The sequence below is a fragment of the Mugil cephalus genome, chromosome 8 (genome assembly GCF_022458985.1).
Source record: "Mugil cephalus isolate CIBA_MC_2020 chromosome 8, CIBA_Mcephalus_1.1, whole genome shotgun sequence".
Lineage (NCBI taxonomy): Eukaryota > Metazoa > Chordata > Actinopteri > Mugiliformes > Mugilidae > Mugil > Mugil cephalus.
The window spans coordinates 18,261,790-18,284,908 of record NC_061777.1 but is presented as its reverse complement, the minus strand read 5'-3'; the positions used below and the strand labels follow the sequence as shown (position 1 = coordinate 18,284,908).

The following is a 23,119-nucleotide window of genomic DNA, read 5'->3' as shown; positions in this document are numbered from 1 at the left end:
AAGACGTTAGGATGTAACGTACGGCAGCCGAAACGGGTGATTACACCAACCTATCAGCAAGCGTTTATACCAATTATACCACTCATTTCATCAATCTCACCTTTTTATCACCTTTTTATTGGGCGGGAGGGAAAAACACACTTAAAAGCACAGAAGGTGGAAGAAGCTGCGCATTCTTCTATTTCACAGAAATCTGATGTGGTCTAAACCCATTAGGCACGATTTACTGGCTGCTGCAGACACATTAGAGGAGAGCAGCGCATACGCCTGCTCCTTCCTGAGTGGGAACCATGAGGTGCTGAGAGGTTGGACATTTGGTTGTCATTCTTCATTTGGTTCATTGTGTGGGGCTGCTCCAGGCAACAACTCTGACCACCTTATATTGATCTGAGTCCTCAGACCTTAACTCCTCTCCTCTCCTTTCCTCTCCTCTCCTCTTTTTTGTGTGCTGTTAAAAAAAAATAAAAAAAGTTGCGTTCCTGAGTGCCAGGCCTGATTTTTCCAGCTGTGTGTTCTGACAGGGACACCGCCCCCTATCCCTAGGCCTCCCAAAACGCCCTTGAATAACCCTCAACTTGTGTGTCCTTGGATGGACTGCCCGGTATCCCGCTGAACGCTCTTCGATGCAAGTGGGGGCCTGAAAGCTAAGCTATATTTGGCGCTGTGTCCTCACGCCATAACAACGGCTAATTATCTTTTAATGGATAGACTTTGAAAATGATGTTCTATCATCAGGACTTTTTAATCTAACTTTAGAGTCTAAATGTGTGTCTCACCCCACCTACATTGGCCTTATATCCACGTTTTTTGTTTTTAATGGTAACAGGCTGCGGGACTTGGATCAGTGCAGTCATTTCCAGTCACATATATCAATGCCGCCGCTTCCCACCTCTATTAGCGTTTAAAGAAGGTGTTATCCATGCCATACAGCGTTACGCAGAGTCTCCTTCTCCTTCTCTTTTGTCCGTAGCTTAAGGCTTTGCAAGGAAGCGAACCTTGATGTTTACCTTAAACCCCTCCCGGAATGACTTTCAAAACACCACTGTGATTTCCCCTTCTGTCACCGCGAGATCTCTCAAGAATTGATTCCATACACCGGCAGGCGTCACACAGCTCTGCCCGTGGAGATTTGACTTTCGCGCAGAAATAAACAGCGGCGCCTCGCAACCCTTCAAGGCTCTGCTCTGATTTAGGGTACATTAAGATTCATTCACTGTGCCCTGCTTCCCCCTGTGTGCCACCTCTTCAATTTCCTCCTCAAACCAGAATTTAGATTCGTGTGTTTATATTAGAAGGCAGGAGGGCTGTTTTTGCATCTGAACAATGCTGACATCCTGTCACAAGGGACAGGCACTCTGAGGTCTGTGGGGGCCGGGGAGCTCAGTTGCCATGCTGCCCTCTCCCTCTTTTCCTCACTTAGCATTTGGCCATTTCTGTAAGCCTTGTTTTGTCTAGCGTATTGTCAGGGAGAGGCAGCTTGAAATATCAAACCCCCACACCACTTAAAGGGAACAGTCAAATTTTCCACCAACACCAATGGAGACTGTCAGGTCCAATTTCACTCGGTGCCTCTCGTGTTTCTTCCTCTCAGCTGCCTGTTTGCCACCAACTCGCGAAACAAACAACACAGGCGCGTACGTCCCGGCGTGAAAATGAGAAATGTGGCAGCGCGCGGACGTGCGCACGCTCGCGCAGACGGAGCCCGCAAAGCTCGAGGATGCGTTCGGTGTGTTTGTGTGCGGATGTGTGAGGAGAATGTGCACCGGGTCTCTGGAGTAACCACAAATGATCCACCATTCGCCTGGCACCACTGCACAAGCTACCCTCACTGCAACAAAAAAATGTCTTCTCCCCCAGCGAAAACGCTGCCTCTGCTGTGGGTTTCATCGGGCATCATTTGTTCACTTCAAGCATTGCTGTACGGGCATTAGTGTGTTTATATGCTTGCTTCTGAGAGTACAGTATGTGCTGCTGTGCGAGCGTGTGACCGTAGCAGACAGTCTGAGGGACGGCGCGGTATGTGTGATGAGCGCCTTTACCCGTCGCTTAACCTTTAGTGACAATCAATCTTTTGTGAACGTGTCCTGCGAAGGCTAAAGGAATTATCAAGCTACGGGCCGTCTGGCGTCGTTTCCACACAAGCTTGAGGTCGCACAGGTCGCGGAGGAACAAGTGGCCCCGCTGGTATCTCATCACCGTTAATAGATCAGATTAGCTCTCTGATGATTGATTAAAGACCAGCCAGGCAAAGTATCGTGTCTCTGTATGGTGTACTTGTTTTTCGTCAGAAACGCACAACAGCCCTTTTTCAGTAGCCTTTTTCAAAATAACTGTGTAATCAGAAACATATAGGTCAGAACAACAACAACAACTCAGGAGGCTGGTGCTGTACAGAAAACGGTACAGTTTTGACGTCACATAAGCGGAGATAAACCTGGCTGATGTGACAGTTTGGAAACCGCACGTTTGAGCAACTACAGAGGATTTTATCATAAGTTTGAATTTAATTACGCAGCGTGTCAAGGCATCTCCGATTTGGTTCCTTTGCTCGATGAACGCAACAAGGCCTGAAAAATGACACCTCAACAAATGAGACCATCCAAGGAGAACATGAACCCACTACAAGATGTATACAGTATAATGTAGTATGAAGGTCACTCCCTGACGCTCCGTGATTTACAATTCTTTAATATAACTTCGAAATTTGGAAAGTAAAAGAGAAAGTAGGTGTGAACGTGTGTGTGTGTGTGTGTACACTCATACATATTGTGGGGGCAAAAACAGTTGTCATTTATTTGAATATAAATATCGGTTTATAGTTTAGGATTAGCCACGTAGTTGTTATCTTTAAGGTCATGGTACCTCTCCTAGAAATGAATGCAGTGTCCACTAAAGGGATGGAAACACAGCCGCAGGTGTGTGTGTGTGTGTGTGTGTGTGTGTGTGTGTGTGTGTGTGTGTGCGTGTGTGTGTGCGTGTGCGCGTGTGTTTGAGGGCTGCATGTGTGTGTCCATGTTTGCCCGTGAGTGTCTGTGAATGAGAGCAATCAGCCACAGCTGTACCTGCCCTCGCTTGGCAGAGCACAGCATTTGCCTGCTTATAAAAGCAGAAGGTTTTGATATGGCAGAGAGGCAGTCATTTGGCTGATCTAATGGTGGCTCCCATAGGATCCATATCTGTGTGCAAACACCGGGCGAGGGAAGAGAATGGAGTCGACACCCATAAAAACCGGCTGAATATTTTACCCTGCCCATCCCCGCCCCCGACCGCCACACTGACATCACCAGCCTGCCTCCAGCTGCAAATACTCCCCCCTTCCTTTTCTCGCTCATTTACGCATGCACGAACGTACATATTTTGTTTTTTGGCTCGTGTTTTGTACGAACATGCTCCTCTAAAAATCCCCCTTCAGAGCGTCTTTGACCGGTCTGTTCCGTTTTCAGGTGCAGTTAAGATGTTTCCTTTTTTGTCAAAATGCATCTCTTCAGGTGAATCCAGATCTGAAGACGTCCTCACCCTGGGGATGTCTCTCGCATTCTCCTCTCTCATCCTTCAAACACAATCTCTCTCGTAGCCTTTTATCTGGCCCCCCTCCTTCCGCCGCGCTCTCCCCCGCTCCCCTCTCCCCTCTCCCTCCAGTGTGTAGTTCTCTTCCCTCCCAGCCGGCTCCTGCTGCAGCCTGAGCCCAGCTCGTTAAGGGAAACACTGGTGCATGGTCCTCCTCACCTTCCCTCTGCACTGCCTTTTAATTAGACAGCTGTTCATATGTGGGCCTGTGTTTGCCGCGGAATACAATGAGGTGTGTGTAGGTTCTGGAGAGTGTTTTCAAGTGATTGCAATCACATGAGAAATGTTTGTTCCTGCAATGGATAACTCAAATAGCTGTGCACTCTCAATACACACTGCACATGAAGCACTGAACTGACACCGACTTTTCCAGATTAGTCGTTTTTTTTGTTTTACAGTATAGCGGTCAGGCATAACATTATGACCACTGACAGGGGAAGTAAATAACGCTGACCGTCTTGCAACATTGCATTGTGTTCTGCTGGGAAAATGTTGGACCTGGCATTCATGTGGATGTTACTTAGACATGTACCATCCATCTGGACCCGACCAGGCACCACCACCTCACTGCAGTGGCAGCAGCCATCCCCAGCAGGATGCAGCCTGACACAGGCAGGGACAACTCAAAAAAACATGAAAACAGCACCAGGTGTTGAATTTGCCTGTGAATTCACTAGATCCCAAACTGATCGAGTATCTGTAGGATGATCCACAGAGGACCCTTCCCTCAACCCATAGGAGCCAAAGTCCCTCATTAGCATGTCCATTCTCTAATGAATCACAACTGTTTTGGAAGCACAAGGGAGGCCTACACAATATTAGGAAGGTGGTCATGATGTTATGCCTGATCAGTGTAATGTATGTTGAATATTTTTCCACATTTGGATTCATTCATAGTGTGAGTTATGACTCTCGAGCATTTTTGTTTTAACCCTGGTAATTAGAGTATTACCGGTATATAAGAAATAGACCATAACCAACTAGAAGCTCAGTATCTGAATTGGTATTCAGTGTTTGGTCAGGTTGCTCCCACCTCTGTGGTAATAGAATCAAACCAGCTCTCCATCCCCTCCTGCCAAGACAGAGTGACTTCTCATGTAATCCCATTAGCAGGTCTTCAGTGAAGTAGTTGTTGCCTTGACCTCCTGCGGCGCACACTGTTTGGACAGAGGGCAAACTCTGGGCTCTTTAACACCTTACACCTCCCAACATTTCCTGTCTCTCAGCTCACACGCTCACTCATCTGCAATCCACGTTCACACGTAGCACAACGGTCATTTTTCCTGCAATTTTCCCTGGCGTCGAGAATTTCTCGGCAAAGGTGAATCCATTGCAAAACTGCATCGGGTCGTAGAAAGGCTATAGTACCTATCCCAGGCCTATGCGTGCCGCTGTTTCTGCTACAGAACTCAGCCTAAAAAAGAAGAAGAAGAAGAGGCGGAGCATTAGCATCAACCTTGCATGCCGTATACAGACATACAGTCCAGATTACAGTCTGCAATCCTTTTTAGCTCAGTGTAGTGGCATAGTAACCGTATATATTACCCTAGCCACCTAACAAGGGTCAATGTCTGATGCAGCACCACCACAAGCCTGTAGTCCGCCACTGATGCTGTTGTTGTTATGAGACGTCAGGGGCTAGTATTTTTCTTTTTCACCCTGGCGCCTGGATTTATTAAGGTGCAGTTCCAGTCACAGAAAGATCCGTATCTGTCATGGACGCCAGGGATCAGGCCCTCGGCCCTTCCTTCTTATCACTTCCGTTTTGGGTACTTATTATTAAGGTACAAATTTGTGATTCCTTTCTTGCTCAAATTTGAAATCTGTGTCAGTGGAGGAGCTCTACCCATAGCCTATATAACAAACAAGTGTAAATGAAGATGCCGCAGGGAAGTCGAGTTTTTATTCGGTGGATCCTTGTTTGTGCATTCGCCAGCGCCATAGTTTGTTTTTGTTCATTCAGAAGAAAGTCCCACACTCATGTCCTTGAGCGTAGTAGTGGCACTCTCTTCTACAAGGCTAATCCAACAATTTAGATCTCCATGACAACCGGGGCTTGTTCTATAAGCTCTGCCAGTCTGCGCGATGATAGCCTTGGTTGTTTGGAGTGCATCAGACCTCATAAGTCCAAAGTGAAATGGGGAGGATTTTCTATGGCATAGTCACACAGCCCCAAGGCGAGGCACAGCCGCATCGCTCAAGACAGCAGCGTAGGGTTGGGCAGCACACTCCTGTTCTAGGGTAAGAAATAAAACACACAGCAGGGCCTCAGAATCACTCACAAACCACCAAGCTGCTGCATGACATCAGGGGCTAATTATGCTAAATATAACACATTACTACTAGCATGTGCTATAAAAGCAGCCATTCTCTAATGTGCTGCGGAATATAAACATACTTAGTAGTAGAGGCTGACAGGGGAGAGTCGGGTAGGAATCCTTCACTGCTGTCCTTGTCAGAGGAGAAATGGAATAATGTTGTTGGAGCCAAGCATTTCTGATTAACATGTCATCTCATCCCTCCTCTCCTGTCTCCCTTCCCCCTTTCCTCCTCTCTCCCAGGCCGAACTAGTTTACCTTTCATTAGTGGACCCCTGGTGTAAGATGTGTTTGCTGATAAGAGCCAGCGGTTTATCAGCACTTCGTAATGGACGACGTTGGGATTAATCAAATCAGCGCACATCCGGAAAAAAGGGCCGGACTCTGCGAGCTCAATCAGGCCTGACTCTGCAGACAAATTTAGAAAAGTGGAGGGGTGAGAGTAAGAATGAGAGGGAGGGAAGATAAGTGCAGAAAAGAAATGGAATCAAATTAGAGGGAAGTCAATTTGGCAGGAGCGATGTATTCCACGGCATTATTTCATATCCAGACAGAACGTTGGGGAGTCAAATTGAGCAGCGGTGGGGAAAGAAGCATATGGTTCCTGTGTCTGTCCCTGAGCCAAACACAGTGCATCCTCTGTAACTTGTAACTGAAAAGGCAGGCTCCTCATTATCTGCCTATCTTGGCTTCCATCTGAGGAGGAAATGCAACGTTGCAGTCTCACTTTAGAGGGACACTGATCACAAGAGCAACTCCTCTCTACTGGAAAAAGATTGCACCCCCTCCTCCCCCTCCTCCTCCTCCTCTCGCTTTCTCCCCCTTCTCTCCCACTGTGCTCGGTTCAAGACAGACAGGGATGAGGAATCCTCTCTGTTTTCTGCTCAGAAAAGTGGAAGTTTGAGTCAGAGAGATGGAGCGAAGCTTCAAAAGGCACATGTAATTGAGCAGCTCCAGATAGGCTATCTGGGAACATGAAACAGCAACAGTTGTGACGGAGGGTAATTGCCTCCCTGGGCTTGTATAATGCCTTGTCGAGTCTTTAAACTTGAGCAAACTGCTGGAAATCCTTATGTCAGCAGGTAATTGGTTCCAGGCATCTGCAGCTATGTGAAATGAGGGAAAGATAGGTTGGTAGGGTGGATGTGTGCATTTAGAAAAAAGAACGTATGATGGATTCAAAGAAAAGTGATTGTCTTTTTACGCGTTGCTCAACAGGGTCTGATTCTGTTGATTCTTTTCTCGACAGTCTGCTTTGCTGCTTTCCATTTATTCCGGGGGCTCAGTGTTTTTATTAAGGGGTGTTACTGTGAAGCAAAAATGTCTCCTGCTCTCTGCATGCAGGCTTCTTCAAATTACATCTTGATCTATTTATGAAATATTATGTAGATGTATGTACCGTGCGGTTTTAAGACGGCACTCATGCCTCTTCCACAGATGTAGATGCAAATACCTGTGACATATTTTGTACAATCTAGCCATGAAATTCCGTTCATGAACGTCTTAAAGCTGAAAAAAAAACCCTTTTATGTTTTACTTTAGCCCACTTTTGACTTTTACAGTTTTGACTTTCAAGCTCCAAGATGATCCAGGTCGTTCGTGTTGCCGCGGCTCCAAGCTAGGCGGGCCCGGCAGTACTGTGGCCTCCACTGTCTGCCCTCTCCACTGGCCTGTGTCCAACCCCTTTCCTGACTGGAGGACTCAGAGTGGGACCTCAGGAAGGAGATGCTTTATTAGCTGCCCCTGCATGATTAATTGAACATCTGTTCACACAAAGACAGCTGACCCCAATTCCCAGCTGTTTATCCTCTGTATAAACAGTTAATAAGCCAGCCAGTGAAGGTGTCACATAGGAGGTCAAGACCGCCTTTTGAGAAACTTCTCCATGTTGCTGCTCTGCCGCTCGTTACACAGGTATAGCCAGTGCTCTCTGCAGCTTTATTTTTTCGACAGGTGGACAGTGCTTGTGAAAATGGGAGATTGAGCGGACGGCACTACACGGAATACACTGTTGTCTGTGTTTTCAGACTCTGAGGTCTCGCCTGCAGTCAGTCGACACCACCCCCCCAACCCCTGCAGCTCTGGTGGGAAGCTAAAACCCCTCTTCTCTCCCTCCTGATTAGGAGTGTCTTTGTTCCGTTGGTGGTGGCACGCCATGAAGTGTGATTGAAGTGGGCAAACTGATGGCTTTAAGGCAAGCCTGCTGCTGTGCTGATCTGCATTGCATTTTACCCCCCTCCTTGCTAAGCAAAGACAAAATCAAATCAGGTTTTGTTTGTTGTTTGGTCTCTGAGCACTAAGCCTCCTATGAGACTTGGGAATTTAGATTTTCCCCCTTTTTTTTTTTTTTTTTGTCATTGATGTGCGGTACTTCTGAGTAAAGGGACATTTTACTGTGGGGGTGGAATCTGTGATGTCGAGGCGAGGCAACAAAATGACTCACAGTTGATGAAATGTGTGTTTAATTAATGACGCTATTTTAGGCTTCTTTCCATTTCCACTTACCTAGTTGTGTTTCGTACTTACTTACACATCTCGCTCTCTATCTTTCTTTCTATAGGCAGCTTCAATGGCACTGAGCAGTTTGGGCCATGTATATACAGCCATAGGGGACTATCCAAACGCCCTGGCCAGCCACAAGCAGTGCGTCCTCCTGGCCAAGCAGTCCAAGGATCAGCTGTCCGAGGCTCGCGAGCTGGGAAACATGGGGGCCGTCTACATCGCCATGGGAGACTTTGAGAACGCCGTCCAGTGTCACGAGCAGCATCTAGGCATCGCCAAGGCCCTGGAAAATAAACGAGAAGAAGCCCGGGCCTACAGTAACCTGGGCAGCGCCTACCACTACCACCGCAACTTTGACAAGGCCATGTCCTACCACACTCACGTTCTGGAGCTTGCCCAGGAGCTGGAGGAGAAGTCGATCGAGATGAGAGCCTACGCGGGGCTGGGTCATGCTGCCCGCTGTATGCAGGACTTGGAAAGGGCCAAGCAGTACCACGAACAACAGCTGTCCATCGCTGAGGGTTTAAAGGACAGGGCTGCAGAGGGGAGGGCCTCCTCTAATTTGGGTATGTGTGCAACATAATGAAAGCCTTATACAATAAGCTGACTGTCAAGATAGAATTATATCTGGGTAGATCATTTTCTCATAACATGAAGCTATAATTATCTTTCTATTATATTTCTTATATAAGGCTTGATTTGTATTTTAGTCCAAAATACAGCGTGTTTTGGAAAGCACCAGTGGTTAGACAGTTGCTTGATGTAAAGTATTCTTCTATAATAAATGAGTTGATTAGCAAGTGTTCACATTAATCAAAGGTACGGCTGTGTTAATGAAAAGGCAGCTGCGCTGGAACTGGCTTGTTTCGTCAGTTGCCAGTTAAGTGATGAAATCAATGCAGTTCTCCTCCATTAATGTGTGCATAAGACATTAAGCCTCTGCACAGGGGTTTCTGAAGCTGAAAGGGGACTGTACAAGTGGAAAGTTGTTATAGCAACAGCCATATTATCTTCTGCCTCGACCACCTATGGGTCGGCGCGCGGTGCCGCTTCAGAGCTGCAAGGATTTGTTAATTAATCAATTATGTGATAAACAGAAAACTAATTGGCTTCTCTTTGTCATATCTGATGTTGAATTGAATATTACTTTGTTGGATAAGACTAATGATTTGATTGCATTGTCTTGGACACCTTTTCATATTTTCTGACATTTTATTGACCCTGCTGTTGATCATGAGATTAGTTTATAATCACCGGTGAATACTTTTTGCCAGGATTTACACCAACGTTCGCTTGCGTCTAATTCGCCCGTGGGTGTCCGTACTTGAATGCAAAGGATTACGAGATCGCAGAAATGAAGGCAAAATGTATTTTCTATATATTTATTTTGCTCCATTTTTCATAATGAACATGTTTCGTGTGTCAGCTGAGATTTGAAAATTAATGTTAATGTCTGTGCTGATGAGCATTGGAGCCGCCCATCAGCAACGCACACCTTAGTTTTGCTAATTGTTCTTTTCACATCCAAACTGATGGAGAGATTAAGTAGGGACCCCCTACATATTATATGGGTTGTATATTAAACTCGGCCTAGTGCTATTTATAAATAGACAGTATTATTATCATTTTGTATGTAATATTAAGCTATCCCTTATCCCCTTACTAAAATATGTTGGAATCATGTTAATGTTAAAAAAAATTAAAATTTGGTGTATAGATAGATAGATAGATAGATAGATAGATAGATAGATAGATAGATAGATAGTTAGATAAAACATGTTCACAGACCCCCTGTTGAAGACCTATACATTAGTGGATGTAAAATATGTCCTCTTTTGGGAAACATATGACCATTGCTTTTGAAGGCAGCGTGGAGGTCGGCGCAATCATAAATCGATGTCTTAGCACATCCTAAGAAACATAGATGCACCTCATAATTGGAGAGTAGGTAGTGTTGTTTGCTGTATCATAACAGTTTAAATGTAAATTCAGTTACCTCGGTTCTGGGATCCTGCTGAAATGAGACAGAACGCGGGAGATGACTGATGAGACTGAATTTCGCCGTTCAGACACGGCTTCAGTGTGTTTTCTCACACAGATTATATTACAAATGTAAAATCTAACTTGTTATTGTTTGAAGAGACAGCGAGAGCCTCAATTTCCTGCTTGTGCTTTCATTACAATGCTGTTGCTGCTGCTTACTTTCCTTTGTCTTCATTTAAATACGCAGTTTACTTGTTTTTGCTTGCGCTGACATTTATGGTGTGTTTTTGCTGCATTTATGCAAAGGCAATGTACTGATGATGAACAGTATCAGTGATCAGTGAGTACTGTTTAATGTAAAGTTATTTATAGTTGCTGCAGTCAGTGGTACTATTAGGTTCTACAGTGGATACTTTTCAGTAGATGATGTCAGCAGAAGGCAGTGGAGTGCTGGGAACATGTTAGAGTCAACACTCTGTTGTGATCCCAGGACGCTCTACGGTGATGGAACGCCAACATATAACGCGCTGTCGGAATATAAATAAACCCCATAAAAATGTATACTTTTTTTTTTTACAGCAGTTCAGCCGCCGTTAATCTGCTCCGCTTTTGCGTTCGCGCGGCACGGGGGCCTCTCCGTGTGAAACGCGATGTGCAGATAAATAAATGGGAGATGGGGAGAAAATGAAATGTATGATAAAGCCTTTTGACTGAGTCTTAAAACGTAATTAATGTCCCCTTTACAGTCCGGCGTGTTCCAGCTAAATCCTGCTAAAGCGGAATGATTAGCAAGCAATGAAAGGAACCGTTGGGATAAAGGTGTCCCGCTGGATTTTCAATGCCCCATGAGATATATGATATGGGCAGTTCTTCTGTGTTTAGTCCGGCAATTACAACCTCTGCTGAATGACTTACGACAGCCATCAAGATGGCCATAAACCTGACTGTAATGGACAACTAAGAGGCATGATAGTTCCTTCCAGATGAGTTATTCTTTAACCTAATGTGCAAAATCGTGCAAGCAGAGAGTGGGGTTAATCAGCCAAACATAAATTGAAGCCGTCCTTTGACCGGCCTAATGTGCCGCACATTCGGGGTGTAGCTCTTAGCTACAACACACACCTGATTTTAAAAGTGAGTTGGTAAGTGGTTGTCATAAATTAAGGCCTCCGGTGTGAACATTTTATGATTCTGTATTGCATGTGTGCTGTGCACGTGCGAGTGGGCGCAAATGTATTTCTAGCTGCAGATGATCGCCATTATGACAGCATAGCGCACATCTTTTTTTATCATTATTATTATTATTATTAGCCGCAGCATTATAGCTCTCCCAGTTCATGACGGAGTAATGATGGTGTAGCCGCCGCAGCATCAGAGACCTCCAGCTGGTGACAGAGCAGAAGCTAAATGAGTGGGTGGTGGCGATGGAGCCTGTTGCTCCGTGGAGACGGCTTTGACAAGCTGGACCATCATGTGGCTACAGTAACACTTGACACCCAGGGGAGCTTGTTGCCCATCTCACTGCTGGCTGATCTGCTAGTACATCTTGTCTGTTTTCTCTCGCCCCTCTCTTCACTTTTCTCCGTCTCACACTCTCCCCTTCCCTCTGCTGATTGTAATCTGCAGCTGTCAAGCTCGCAGTAATTGAAACTGACTTGATGAATTGCTTAATTACCTTTAATAGCTGATTCAAGAGGAGCTGAATAATGAAGATAACGGAGAATGAAGTGGAGGTTGCGAAGCATCGGTCTGTAATTGTCCCATTGTTGTTGTTTCTGTTTGCGGCGGCGGGGCGTATGTACGTGTTTTTTTTTTTTTTGGTTGTTTTTTTTCCCCATCATCTTTGCCCGCAAGCCCGCTTAGCGCGAGAAGATATGAGCTAAAACTAACAAGATGTTGTTTGAGACTTCAAAAAAAAAATCAAAAAAAAAAATCTGCCTTTACGCTTCACACGGAGAGGCAACGGATGATCGGGAGAAGATTAACGAGCGACGATAAAGGCGGGAAAAAAAAACACTGAGAGTGAGACGGGAAGGAGAAGTTGCAGAAAAAGGGAACGAGCAAACTTTTATTATGCCCTTTCAGGCTGTCGTTAATGTTGCGTGTAGTGTGGGTGGAGCGGCGTCTGACATGGCTCTGAGGTACACTTGTGTAGAGATTGCCATGCTTTAATATCTAACCATGATGCCCAGCGGTACCAGCAAGCCCTGGCTCAGCACACTCTGACCTATAAAGGATATGAAAATGTTGCATTCCAGCCCCATTTATTATTCATTAATTGGCTAACGTACCCCCAAGTCAGCAATATTTAATATCTGTGAGAGGACGGAAGCTTTGAGATCCCGTGTAGTTGACATTCCTGGTATTCATAAAACAGAATCTCGATTGTATTACGTCCTATTCACTTCAAAGAGACTTTAAATAAGTTTGTTTGGAAGTGTTTTCGTTTTAGCCTGGCCCTTTGCGGCTTTTCTTGATTCACACCTTCTCATCCGACCATATGAAGGAGGTCACTTGAAATGTGGACTCCATCAGTCGGAGGGGCCGGAGGTAAAAGTCCTAATTAGGCTTTTTTTTTTTTCTTCTTCTTCCCTGGTCCTTTTATCCGGGATCCCCGGGGGAGGCTTTCTGCTGATGTTCACGAAAAACAAAAGCAGCAGAAAGAGAAAAACAGAGGGAAGAGTTCACAAAACAATAGGGAGGCAGACAGCGTGCACTGCGATGCTCTGCATTTAGACTTGTCGCAGATATTTAAAAGACGGGGCATGAATTCTGCTTTGAGGTTGTTTCGGCCCTTCCTTCTTATCTCACTGTAGCGTTTTCCGTTTACAATTGTCATGTGAGAGCGGGCGCTGAAATCTGCATTTGATGTGGAAGCTGTTGTTTCCAGACATCTGATGGCCGAGTTTAGTAACGTGTCTGGTGATGACTCTGTTAGTGGACATGATCTGTATTTTGAATGACGGAAGGAATTATAGTGACATATCAGTTTGAGTGAGCCACACGGTGGTGGCGGGTAGAATCGAAAAAATAATTATCAGAACAGATACATTATTGTCATGGCATAGTTTTACCTACTTACGCTGCATCATCATCATCGTCGTCGTCGTCCGTAACATTCTTGTTGTGTGGACATAAATCTAGGACTTCTGTTTTTAGACTGCCCACAGCTGGAGCTAACTACAGACAGGGACCAGACTTGCCTGCAGCAGAGAAGCACAGAGATTATTTAGTTTTGTAGCTAAGCCTTTGGAAATAGCAGTGACTCTAGATATATTATTAGTCCGAGCGGGAAAGGGAGCGGGACAGGGCTGAATTTACAGAGGAATTTGTTGAGTCTAATTGCTCAGACAGCACGAATGAGAGCACACTACCAGGAGAGAAACTGGAAAAGAGCCAATAGAGCCAAACAAATACACACAGAGTGCATTTATCTGAGGTCGGTGACATCTCCAGCTCTCCATTAATGACCAGGTAAATGCCTTGAGTAAATATTAGCATGCCTGAAAAACGAGAAATGAGGCAAATGGAACAGAGGCCGGACAAGAGGTGAATGGTGGATTTATTGGGAAGAGATCCTTGCTAGCTAGTGGATCTTTCTAGACTGGCCCCGAATTTCTGTTTGATGGAAAAGCAGCAGACGCTCCCTGCCTCCCCCTTGCATGGCCCCTTTAATCTCATGGCGGAGGACTGAGCCAAAAAACTGGACTCTGTGAAAAACTCTCTCTTAGTCCTTGTCCTTACACTTAAAAAAAGCGTCGCTCACCAACTGCAGTTACTTCTCTGCTCTCTGCAGAGCTGTTAAAGCGAACAAAAGATTCCTCCGCGTTAAGCAACTGTGCCCTTTTTCCAGCACATCTGCAAATTCAGCAGGAAATGTGATCCTAAACAGACGGGAGACTGTGCCGTGCAAAAAGTCCAGATAATTGAGACTGAACGCTGTTGTTTAAGTGATAGGGGGAATCTGATGTCATGCATGTGGACAGTGCCGAGTCAGTCGGTTAAAGCTGAAAGCTGAAGGATGGGTGAGGGCGGGAAGGAGTGGAAAGGAAAGCAGACTCTGCAAAAGGACGAGTATGGCAGCGCGCGCGTGGTGTTGTTGGCAGACCACCCACTGAGCACGCATCCGTCTATCCATACCCTGTCGTTTTTTATCTTCCTCCTTCCAATCCCTCTGTCAGTCAGACTGCAGGAGATGTCTGTGTCTGCAAGTGAGGATTTGGTTGCCTAAGCCCAGACTCCCTCAGCTCCACCCCTTCCTGCAGACCCCAGGAGGATCTAATGTCTGCTTCAGCTCACTGCTTCCCCCATCAGATCATGATATTTGCAGTGGTATAATGTAATATCATGCAGCTCTGTTAAGACGTTTCCATTCCATCCATTTAATTTCCATGAAAAAATAATTGAAAGTCTATCTTTATCTTCTCTATTCTGCCCTAGTTATTCAGTGTCTTTGCACATATGTGCGCTATGTGCTTCTGTCCAGAATAATGCTTGTCAAGTGCATCTCATTTGCCATTTCTAATTGTAATGCATTCTGTGAGGAGAGAGAACTGAATTATTTTTCAAATAATGGTTAAATGATAAACAGAGCCAATGCATCTGGCCATTAAGGAGAAAATACTACACCCCACTTTAGCATCTTGAGTGACTCTTCAAATTGATTTTAAAACACCACTGTGTCCTGTGATTAATAAAGTCTGGATTTACAAGTATCGCACATTGCATCCATTACAAATAACCCTCCACGCATTTCTTTCAGAGATCAGAAAGTCTTTTTCAGAGCTACTAAACTATTTATGCTAGTTGTGGTAGGAGAAAATGTTTCACGAAGACAGATTGACTTCATTGGAATTTCCTTCAAAGTCTCTCTTCCCTGTTTTGATCCTTTACCAGCCTCCTCGGGTTGAAACTCAAATAAGCATCCAAATTTCCGTATCCTGCTCTGTTTTTGACTTCCCAAACATGAATGCAAATTACAACGTTGACCCCATTCTTAAATGTATAAATGAGGAACACACCCAAGTCATTATCTTGGTCTCACACGGGTCATCCCTCCTCTTTTCCTGGTATCACCCCAGCCCAGCAGCGCCAGCGTTGGTAAAAATCCTCTTAGCTCCCTGAAGGCAGCGGCAGTCTGGACCTATCCCGGCTCCTGTAAGAATGACACAGTGATTTACTCAGAACACGACACCATCCCTCAAAGTCATCACTGCAGTGCATCCCTCTATGTACAGCCGGCTGTGTAATGGAAAGTGACAACACATTGCCATGCTTTTAATGTCTTTGGTCATGGGGGGATGGATAGGGCTCTGTATAAAGTATATGAATTATGTGCTGGGTGCTTTATCACCTTTTTTTTTTCGCTGTCTTTACCTCAAGCTGTGGGTAAAAGACAAATAATTGAGTCGTATTATTTGATGTGTTTAGACAAGTGAATTCTTGTACAAGAAAACCTGGAAGGCAACTAAATTGCCTCCCAAGGCGGATGCCGTGTTGTGGTAATTTTATTTTGGACAGCATGTCTCAGTGTCCACATCAGCTGCACCCATCTCACTAATTCCCAATGTTTTGGAGTATTTACCATCATGTATTGGTATGGTTTCATTTGCTGTTCTGCTGGATACTATTCCCAGGCGGATCCATAATCCTCTTTCCATATGGGGGGGTGCACAGAAAATATTTTCTTGCTTCAAGTGTGGCTCCAGGCATAGCCTTAGGCTTATGGCAGTTTTTGTGTGCAGCTTCCACACCAACGTCAAGCCTGGCCATACCCCCCCCCCGAGCCTCACTCCAGCCTTCCTCCTTTACCCCTATGTCCATCCCCAGGCCCCAGAACCATTTTTAGCCTGCAGCATGGAACATGTTTGCTGGTAATACATCAGTAGGCATTATATCCTCGCTAAGATTAGTCTCCACTGGGAAAGGCACAACCTTGGGAGTGACTTTGTAGTTGAACTGTCACCGCTCCTCCAACTAGCTTGCTATGAATCTTAACGTGCCTCCTCTCTTAGAAAAGACTCGTCAGGAAGGCAAATCCGAGGGGTTTGTCCAAGGTGATGGAAATATATGTGCCGGTGGAATCCTCAGACCTGAGAAGCCACACGTTTACTGTATTGTACTGTACCTGCAGTAGACAACGCCAAAGATAAGGATGAGCTAATTGTGAAAGTCTCCCTTTATCATTTGTCTACACTGCTTCCACCTGTTTTGTTCTCAGTGGTGCGCCTAGCATACCAATTCCCCGAGACAGCAACCCCGATGATTACAGGGTCAGTTCAAGTTGTATCACTTTAACCCAAGAACACAAGCAAGCAAACAAACAGCAAATCAGGTTTGACCTGTCAGTAAGTCTCTGCTGCATGTGGAGTCATGCTCTGAATTAAGTAAGCAGAGGATCCTTGATTTCTGGACTCTTTGCTGTAAAGGTTGGCTGATACATTTTCCATACGCCCCATTTATGCAGGTTAAGAGCTTAATTTTACACATATGGATAGTTTTCCAAAACCATGTATGTTTAAAAATACAGCCCATAGCTGATAATGGGTCCAGTGGCTCACACTTAAGCGGCACCAAAGCTTTTTTCCATCATCACTAGCCTATTGTAGTAGCGTTTATAATTTGGCCAGCACATCCACGGTGTATCTTCATCAGAACTTTGTTTGAGTCGTCTGTTTGATTTCAGTCCAACTGTTTATTTAGCCTGTGTTCAGGCCCATAATATCACAGGTTTCAGATGAAAAAAAGGGGAAAAACACATGGCAGTAACTAATCCTGGCGGCACCATCACAGACTCACCGCAACCCACACAGGCTCTCTCCATCCCTAGTCCCCACCCACTCTGGCCCCAGAGCCGTTTCCATCACTTGTGTCCCATGAGTGGCTGCACCCCCGTCCTGCAGGCCCATTAGTCTCCATGCTGATGCAGCAAAGCAGTGATGGTGAGGCTGTTTGATTAATAAAGGGTGAGCTACTTAAGTGCTTCTGTATCCAGTTCACATCTTCCCTGTCTTCTCCCTCAATAATATTATCAGTGTAATTATTATCACTGAAAGCTGGAAAGAGGAGCCTGAGATTAGCAGTGAGTCTTAGGAGGAAGGAGAGATGCACTGGGTATACTGTGATGTCTCTTTATTCTTGTGTATTTGCCAGTGTGCGTGAGCATAAAGGTGTGGGTGACATTTGTCTGAATGTTGTGTGTATGTATGTGTAAGTATATGAGTGTGCCAGATGGCTGCCTCGCTGTGGGGTGAAGCTATTATTTTTCAGGGGATGGTATTTTATCGGAGATAATACGCTCAATGCACTGGGTTCTCTATTATTTATTGTTTCTCCACACTTATCTCATTTTTTCTAATGTTGTTTGCTGAGCTTTTCATCCACTATTCACACTCGCTCCCACTTTTACTCCGTCTGTCTTTCTTTCTCTCAGAGCTATTTCTGACCTTGTGGTGAAGTTGTTGATTTTGGTAAAATCCCTTAAGACACAATCACCAAAGGCGGCTTAAACAATCAAAAGATTCTATTTTGGCATTGTAATAACTCGGTTTGATTGCACTACATTTTAATGACCATAATTCAGTGGGAGCATGTGTTGAGTAAGCAGAGAACAGATGGCTTGGAGAGTGTATTTTAGCAACCAAATGACTTGTTTTGTACATGCAGAGCTGACAAGGCACTTGAATTTTACTCAGTTACAATTTTCCCCTGAATGGGTCTTTAACTTCATCCTCTTACCCTGTCTCTTCTCTCTACAGGCATCATTCACCAGATGAAGGGGGACTATGAGACCGCACTGAAACTCCACAAAACACACCTAGCCATTGCTCAAGAGCTAAATGACTATGCTGCTCAAGGCCGGGCTTATGGTAACATGGGCAATGCCTACAACGCCCTGGGAGCCTTCGACCAGGCTGTTCGCTACCACCGCCAAGAGCTGCAAATCTCCATGGAGGTCAATGATCGAGCCTCGCAGGCCTCCACCCATGGCAACCTGGCTGTGGCCTACCAAGCTCTGGGTGCCCATGACCGTGCTTTGCAGCACTACCAGAACCATCTCAACATAGCCCGTGAGCTCAGAGATGTTCAGAGTGAGGCGCGGGCCCTGGGCAACCTGGGCAACTTCCACTGCTCTCGAGGAGAGTTTCCTCAGGCTGTGCCCTACTATGAGCAGTACCTCCGGCTATCTCCTGACCTCCAAGACATGGAGAGTGAAGGGAAAGTTTGTCACAACCTGGGTTACGCTCACTACTGTTTGGGCAACTACCAGGATGCCGTCAAATACTATGAGCAGGACCTAGCTCTGGCCAAGGACCTTCATGACAAACTCAGTCAGGCCAAGGCATACTGTAACCTTGGTTTGGCTTTTAAAGCTCTGGGAGACTTCACTAAGGCAGAAGAGTGTCAGAAATACTTGTTGTCTTTGGCCCAGTCCCTGAACAATGCACAGGCTCGCTTCAGGGCTCTAGGAAACCTGGGAGACATATTTGTCTGTAAAAAGGACGTGGCTGGAGCCATTCAGTTTTATGAGCAGCAGCTGGCCTTAGCTCATCAGGTGTGGCCATACGTAATAAATGTGTATTATTATACATTATAATTTTGATGTCATTTACTCATGTGCGTCATGCTGACATGGTGAAATTTTTTTCCTGTTGCAGGTTAAGGAGCGTAGGATGGAGGCCTGTGCATATGCCGCCCTCGGGGCCACCTACAGACTTGTGCAGAAATACGACAAAGCCCTGGGCTACCACACCCAGGAGCTAGAGGTGTACCAAGAGCTTGGTGATGTGCCGGGAGAGTGCAAAGCCCATGGTCACCTGGCAGCTGTCTATATGGCCCTCGGGAAGTACGCAATGGCCTTCAAGAGCTACGAAGAACAGTTAGAGCTTGGACGGAGGTTGAAGGATCCTGTTGTGGAGGCTCAGGTGTATGGAAACATGGGCATCACTAAAATGAATGTAGGGGTGATGGAGGAAGCTATTGGCTACCTGGAGCAGCAGCTGGCCACTTTACAGCAGCTAAGTGGCAATGAAGCAGTAATGGACCGGGGCAGGGCCTACGGAAATTTGGGGGATTGTTATGAGGCTCTCGGAGACTTTGAGGAAGCCATCAAGTACTATGACCAGTATCTGTCGGTGGCCCAAAGCCTCAACCGCATGCAGGACCAGGAGAAAGCATATAGAGGCTTAGGCAACGGACACAGGTGAGTCTGGAATTCAGTTTCAAATCCACCATTTCCTCTTCCTGGAAAATGAAGTCTCCTCTCGTTACTGCTTCAGCAGATAATTGCATTTTGGTCTTTACTAATAACCATGGTGCCATGGCGTATCATGCGTCTTCTTATGCTCACTAACAAGGACTAACATAGTTTAGAGGCAGCTTGCTGGGTAACAGTGCTCGGATGTGAGCCTGGTGCTAGCTGTCTCAGCAGCAGCCTTGTGGCCCCAGCCTTATCTGTATGCAAAATGGCTTTGTCACACAGATGTCTAAAGCTGAGGGACACGCCGTTATTTCGAGACAGCCTTACATATCGTGTCTCCTCTCCTTTCCGTTCCTCAAAGAGCTGAGAGCAACCTGGGAGACTACACTGTAAAATAAAACCCGAAATGCTTGCTGAAACCCTCATTTCGGAGATGATATTCTTCTTATTGTGCGTCATCAGCATAGCACCGCAGCAATCGCACACAGCAGTATTAGCCATGCATGAGTTCCGAAGGGAATAATAGACATCACACACAACCCCTTCTCATCTCCCAGTAGCTCTTATTCAAGCAAATACATTATCACACAACATTAATTAAAGCTGAAGGCTTTTTTTTTTCTTTCAATGCTCCATTTGAATCAGCATCCAGCGATTGTTGGTGTGACTGAGAATGGGAATAAAGTCTGTTTGAAGGTTGTGAAGGCGAATAAAGTGTTCATATGGGATTACTGCCACTCAAAACATAAGAGGATGGAAGCAGAGCTCTTTTGACACATCACCCATCCTATATTAGAGGATGTTAAGTAGTCTTACCCTTCAAAAACAGTCTTTATTCAAATTTCATATTTATATCGAATTTCACATCTCATACAGACGTCGGCAGATATCAGTATGGGATAAACAAGTAAATCTATGTATGTTTCACTGATGCCAAAAATCTAATTATGTGTTGCGTTGCAAATGAAAGTCTCCCAGCAGTGTTCACTGCTTCTTGCTTTTAAATAGTTCTCTATTAAGACGTGGGAGAAGTGTGTGGTTATAAATAAAGAATAGATTTCCCACGAGATGTGAGATGAGTAATGTTAGATATGAGATAATAGAATAAATGTGTTTATTTTGAGTGGGTTTAAAACATATCTCAGTATTGGTTAACTTTTAACAGGAAATCCCAGTGACATATAGCTGTGTTGTTATCTCAGATATCTACCTCCTAATCTGGTTCACTTTAATGCTCATTGGCTTTCTGTCTTCATCTGCAGGGCCATGGGAAACCTACAGCAGTCGCTGGTGTGTTTCGAGAAGCGGCTAGTCGTGGCTCATGAGCTAGGGGAGTGTGGGGGCAAGGCTCAGGCTTACGGCGAGCTGGGTGCTCTCCACAGCCAACTGGGTAACTACGAGCAGGCCATCTCCTGTCTGGAGCGTCAGCTGGCCATCGCCCGCGACACCCAGGACAGGCTACTGGAGGGCGATGCCAGCTGCGGCTTGGGTGCTGTGTATCAAGCTATGGGAGAGTATGAGACGGCCCTGCGGTGCCACCAAAGTGACCTGGAGATAGCAGAGGAAGCGGGGAGCACCACACGTCAAGCCCGTGCCTATGGCAACTTGGGCCTCACCTACGAGTCGCTAGGAAACTACGAGCGGGCGGTCGTGTTCCAAGAACAGCACCTAAGTGTGGCGGCTCAGACTAATGACTTGGCTGCCAAGACGCTGGCCTATGGCAGCTTGGGAAGAACACACCACGCATTGCAAAACTACTCACAAGCTGTCATGTACCTGCAGGAAGGTGAGTGAGCCGGGGGGGATCAGGGGAGAGGGTTGCCTTTGTTGCCCGAGCTGATAGGCTTATAGTTTGTGCATTCATGAATATGAAATTCAGAGTCTATTTGTTGCTAAGCCTTTGCCACATTTTTATTAGGCTGTATTCATGTGTGTGTATTTCTGCTTTTGTACTTATGCGTTATAAGTGCACAGGGGGATTTTGTGCGCGCATTATGCATCTGCGTTTTGAGCTGTGTAGGTATACCAGCCTTTCTGTGTGTGTGTGTGTCTGAATGCATGCCAAGGCATTTTTCCTGTTTACTGTTAGCTGTTTTCACACCGCTGTATCTACCTTCTCAGCGGGTACTTCGCACCGAGCTGCCAAAGAATCTTTTCATACGGTAGCTGTCAGACTCCTGCCTCTCATGCTTCATTGTCCCCTACAGATTACGGTGAAATAAAAACCCCGCAGCTTGGCCTCTCAGAAATTCATTATGTGAGTGACAATGCTGTTTGTCACTGACGCTGTGATGAGTGGAGACATTCATGGACGCAAGCTGAATGTCCGCGCTACATGCCGTGCCCATTGACTGACTTCGTGCTCAGGCACACCCGCCGCGTTACGACCCCGCGAAAACTGGTGTCGGTGTGAGAGGGCATTTGTATATTTCACACTGCGGGGCGCGAGTGCGAGGGAGCCGGATTAAATCTCCCCGCTCTCTCTTCAGGCTGCAGTTTTAGAGTAAGCTGGGTCTGCAGTGACCCGTACACCCTCTGCAGGCCTGCTTGTTGAGCTTTAATGGAAACAAAGGCGACAGGCCATTCTGTCTCCACCCTGTCCTCTCGTCGTCCCCTGCACCGTCCTTGCATCGTTCCTGGGTCTGGCTGGGAAAAAGAACAGTGCCTTCACCATCCTTGACAGCCAATTATTTCTGGCCAGCCTACCCAGACCGAAAACTTGGCATGCTTTTTTCTTTACAGTTTTTCTGTTTTTTTTTTGTTTTTTTTAATTCTTCATGCTGCACTGCTTGGTCTTGTTTTTGTTTCCCAGAAAAGATTAATTGGAAGGAGGGTAAGAAAGGGAGCTCCAAACAAGTGCAGATACTGTTGACAACATGTGACCTCCGAATCACTGCGCATGGATTTAAATAATATAATAGCAACTGCAAATGATAAGCCTACAATGGAAGACACCACGGTGCCAATTGAGTGCTGGTAGGCCGACAGAGTTTCTGTAATTTGACGAGTTCACCTTGCTCACCCAAGTTATTTTTCCTATCATGTTACATTACACTACGCTGCGCAGCACTTTCCCAATCTTAAACAAAAGAGTCATTTCACACCGAGATGCTCTTTTCAACGATTAACACAATCAATAGTGTCATTAAATCAATGCAGTCATTGTAGCGACTAATGAAGGTATTACAGTTTCTCCATGCTTGGTTTATGGAATACCTAATGGAACTAACTGATGGAATAACTTACACAGGTAGTTTTTATTGGAAATAAACCAGACGCTTATGTCAAGTTAATCACGATTTAATAGCTGACATAGTGATGTATGCTCCATGTAAATGCGTATGTAAATAAATATGAAGTCTGCATTCATTCATGGAGAAAATCCAGCAAGTGTAGGCTTGCTTATGCAGCAACAAGTCATACAGAGACGTAATTCAGTTTGTTTTAAAGGGAACGCTAGGAAAAACAGAAAGGTGGGGATGAAATATGGAATAGAATGAATAAAAAGGTTGTAATCAAACTATGTGATCACTTTTAAAGGATGTAGTTT

General features: G+C 45.5%; 1 protein-coding gene across 3 annotated transcripts in view; it reads left to right on the top strand.

Moving 5' to 3' along the window:
• Positions 1-23,119, top strand: part of LOC125012070 (tetratricopeptide repeat protein 28-like) — a 162,767-nt gene that overhangs the window by 117,812 nt on the left and 21,836 nt on the right. For all 3 annotated transcript variants that reach the window (XM_047591688.1, XM_047591686.1, XM_047591689.1), the window contains 4 exons: positions 8,446-8,953; positions 18,128-18,924; positions 19,028-19,572; positions 20,832-21,355. In XM_047591688.1, the coding sequence (XP_047447644.1) occupies positions 8,446-8,953; positions 18,128-18,924; positions 19,028-19,572; positions 20,832-21,355 (2,374 nt within the window). The remainder of the gene's footprint in view (positions 1-8,445; positions 8,954-18,127; positions 18,925-19,027; positions 19,573-20,831; positions 21,356-23,119) is intronic.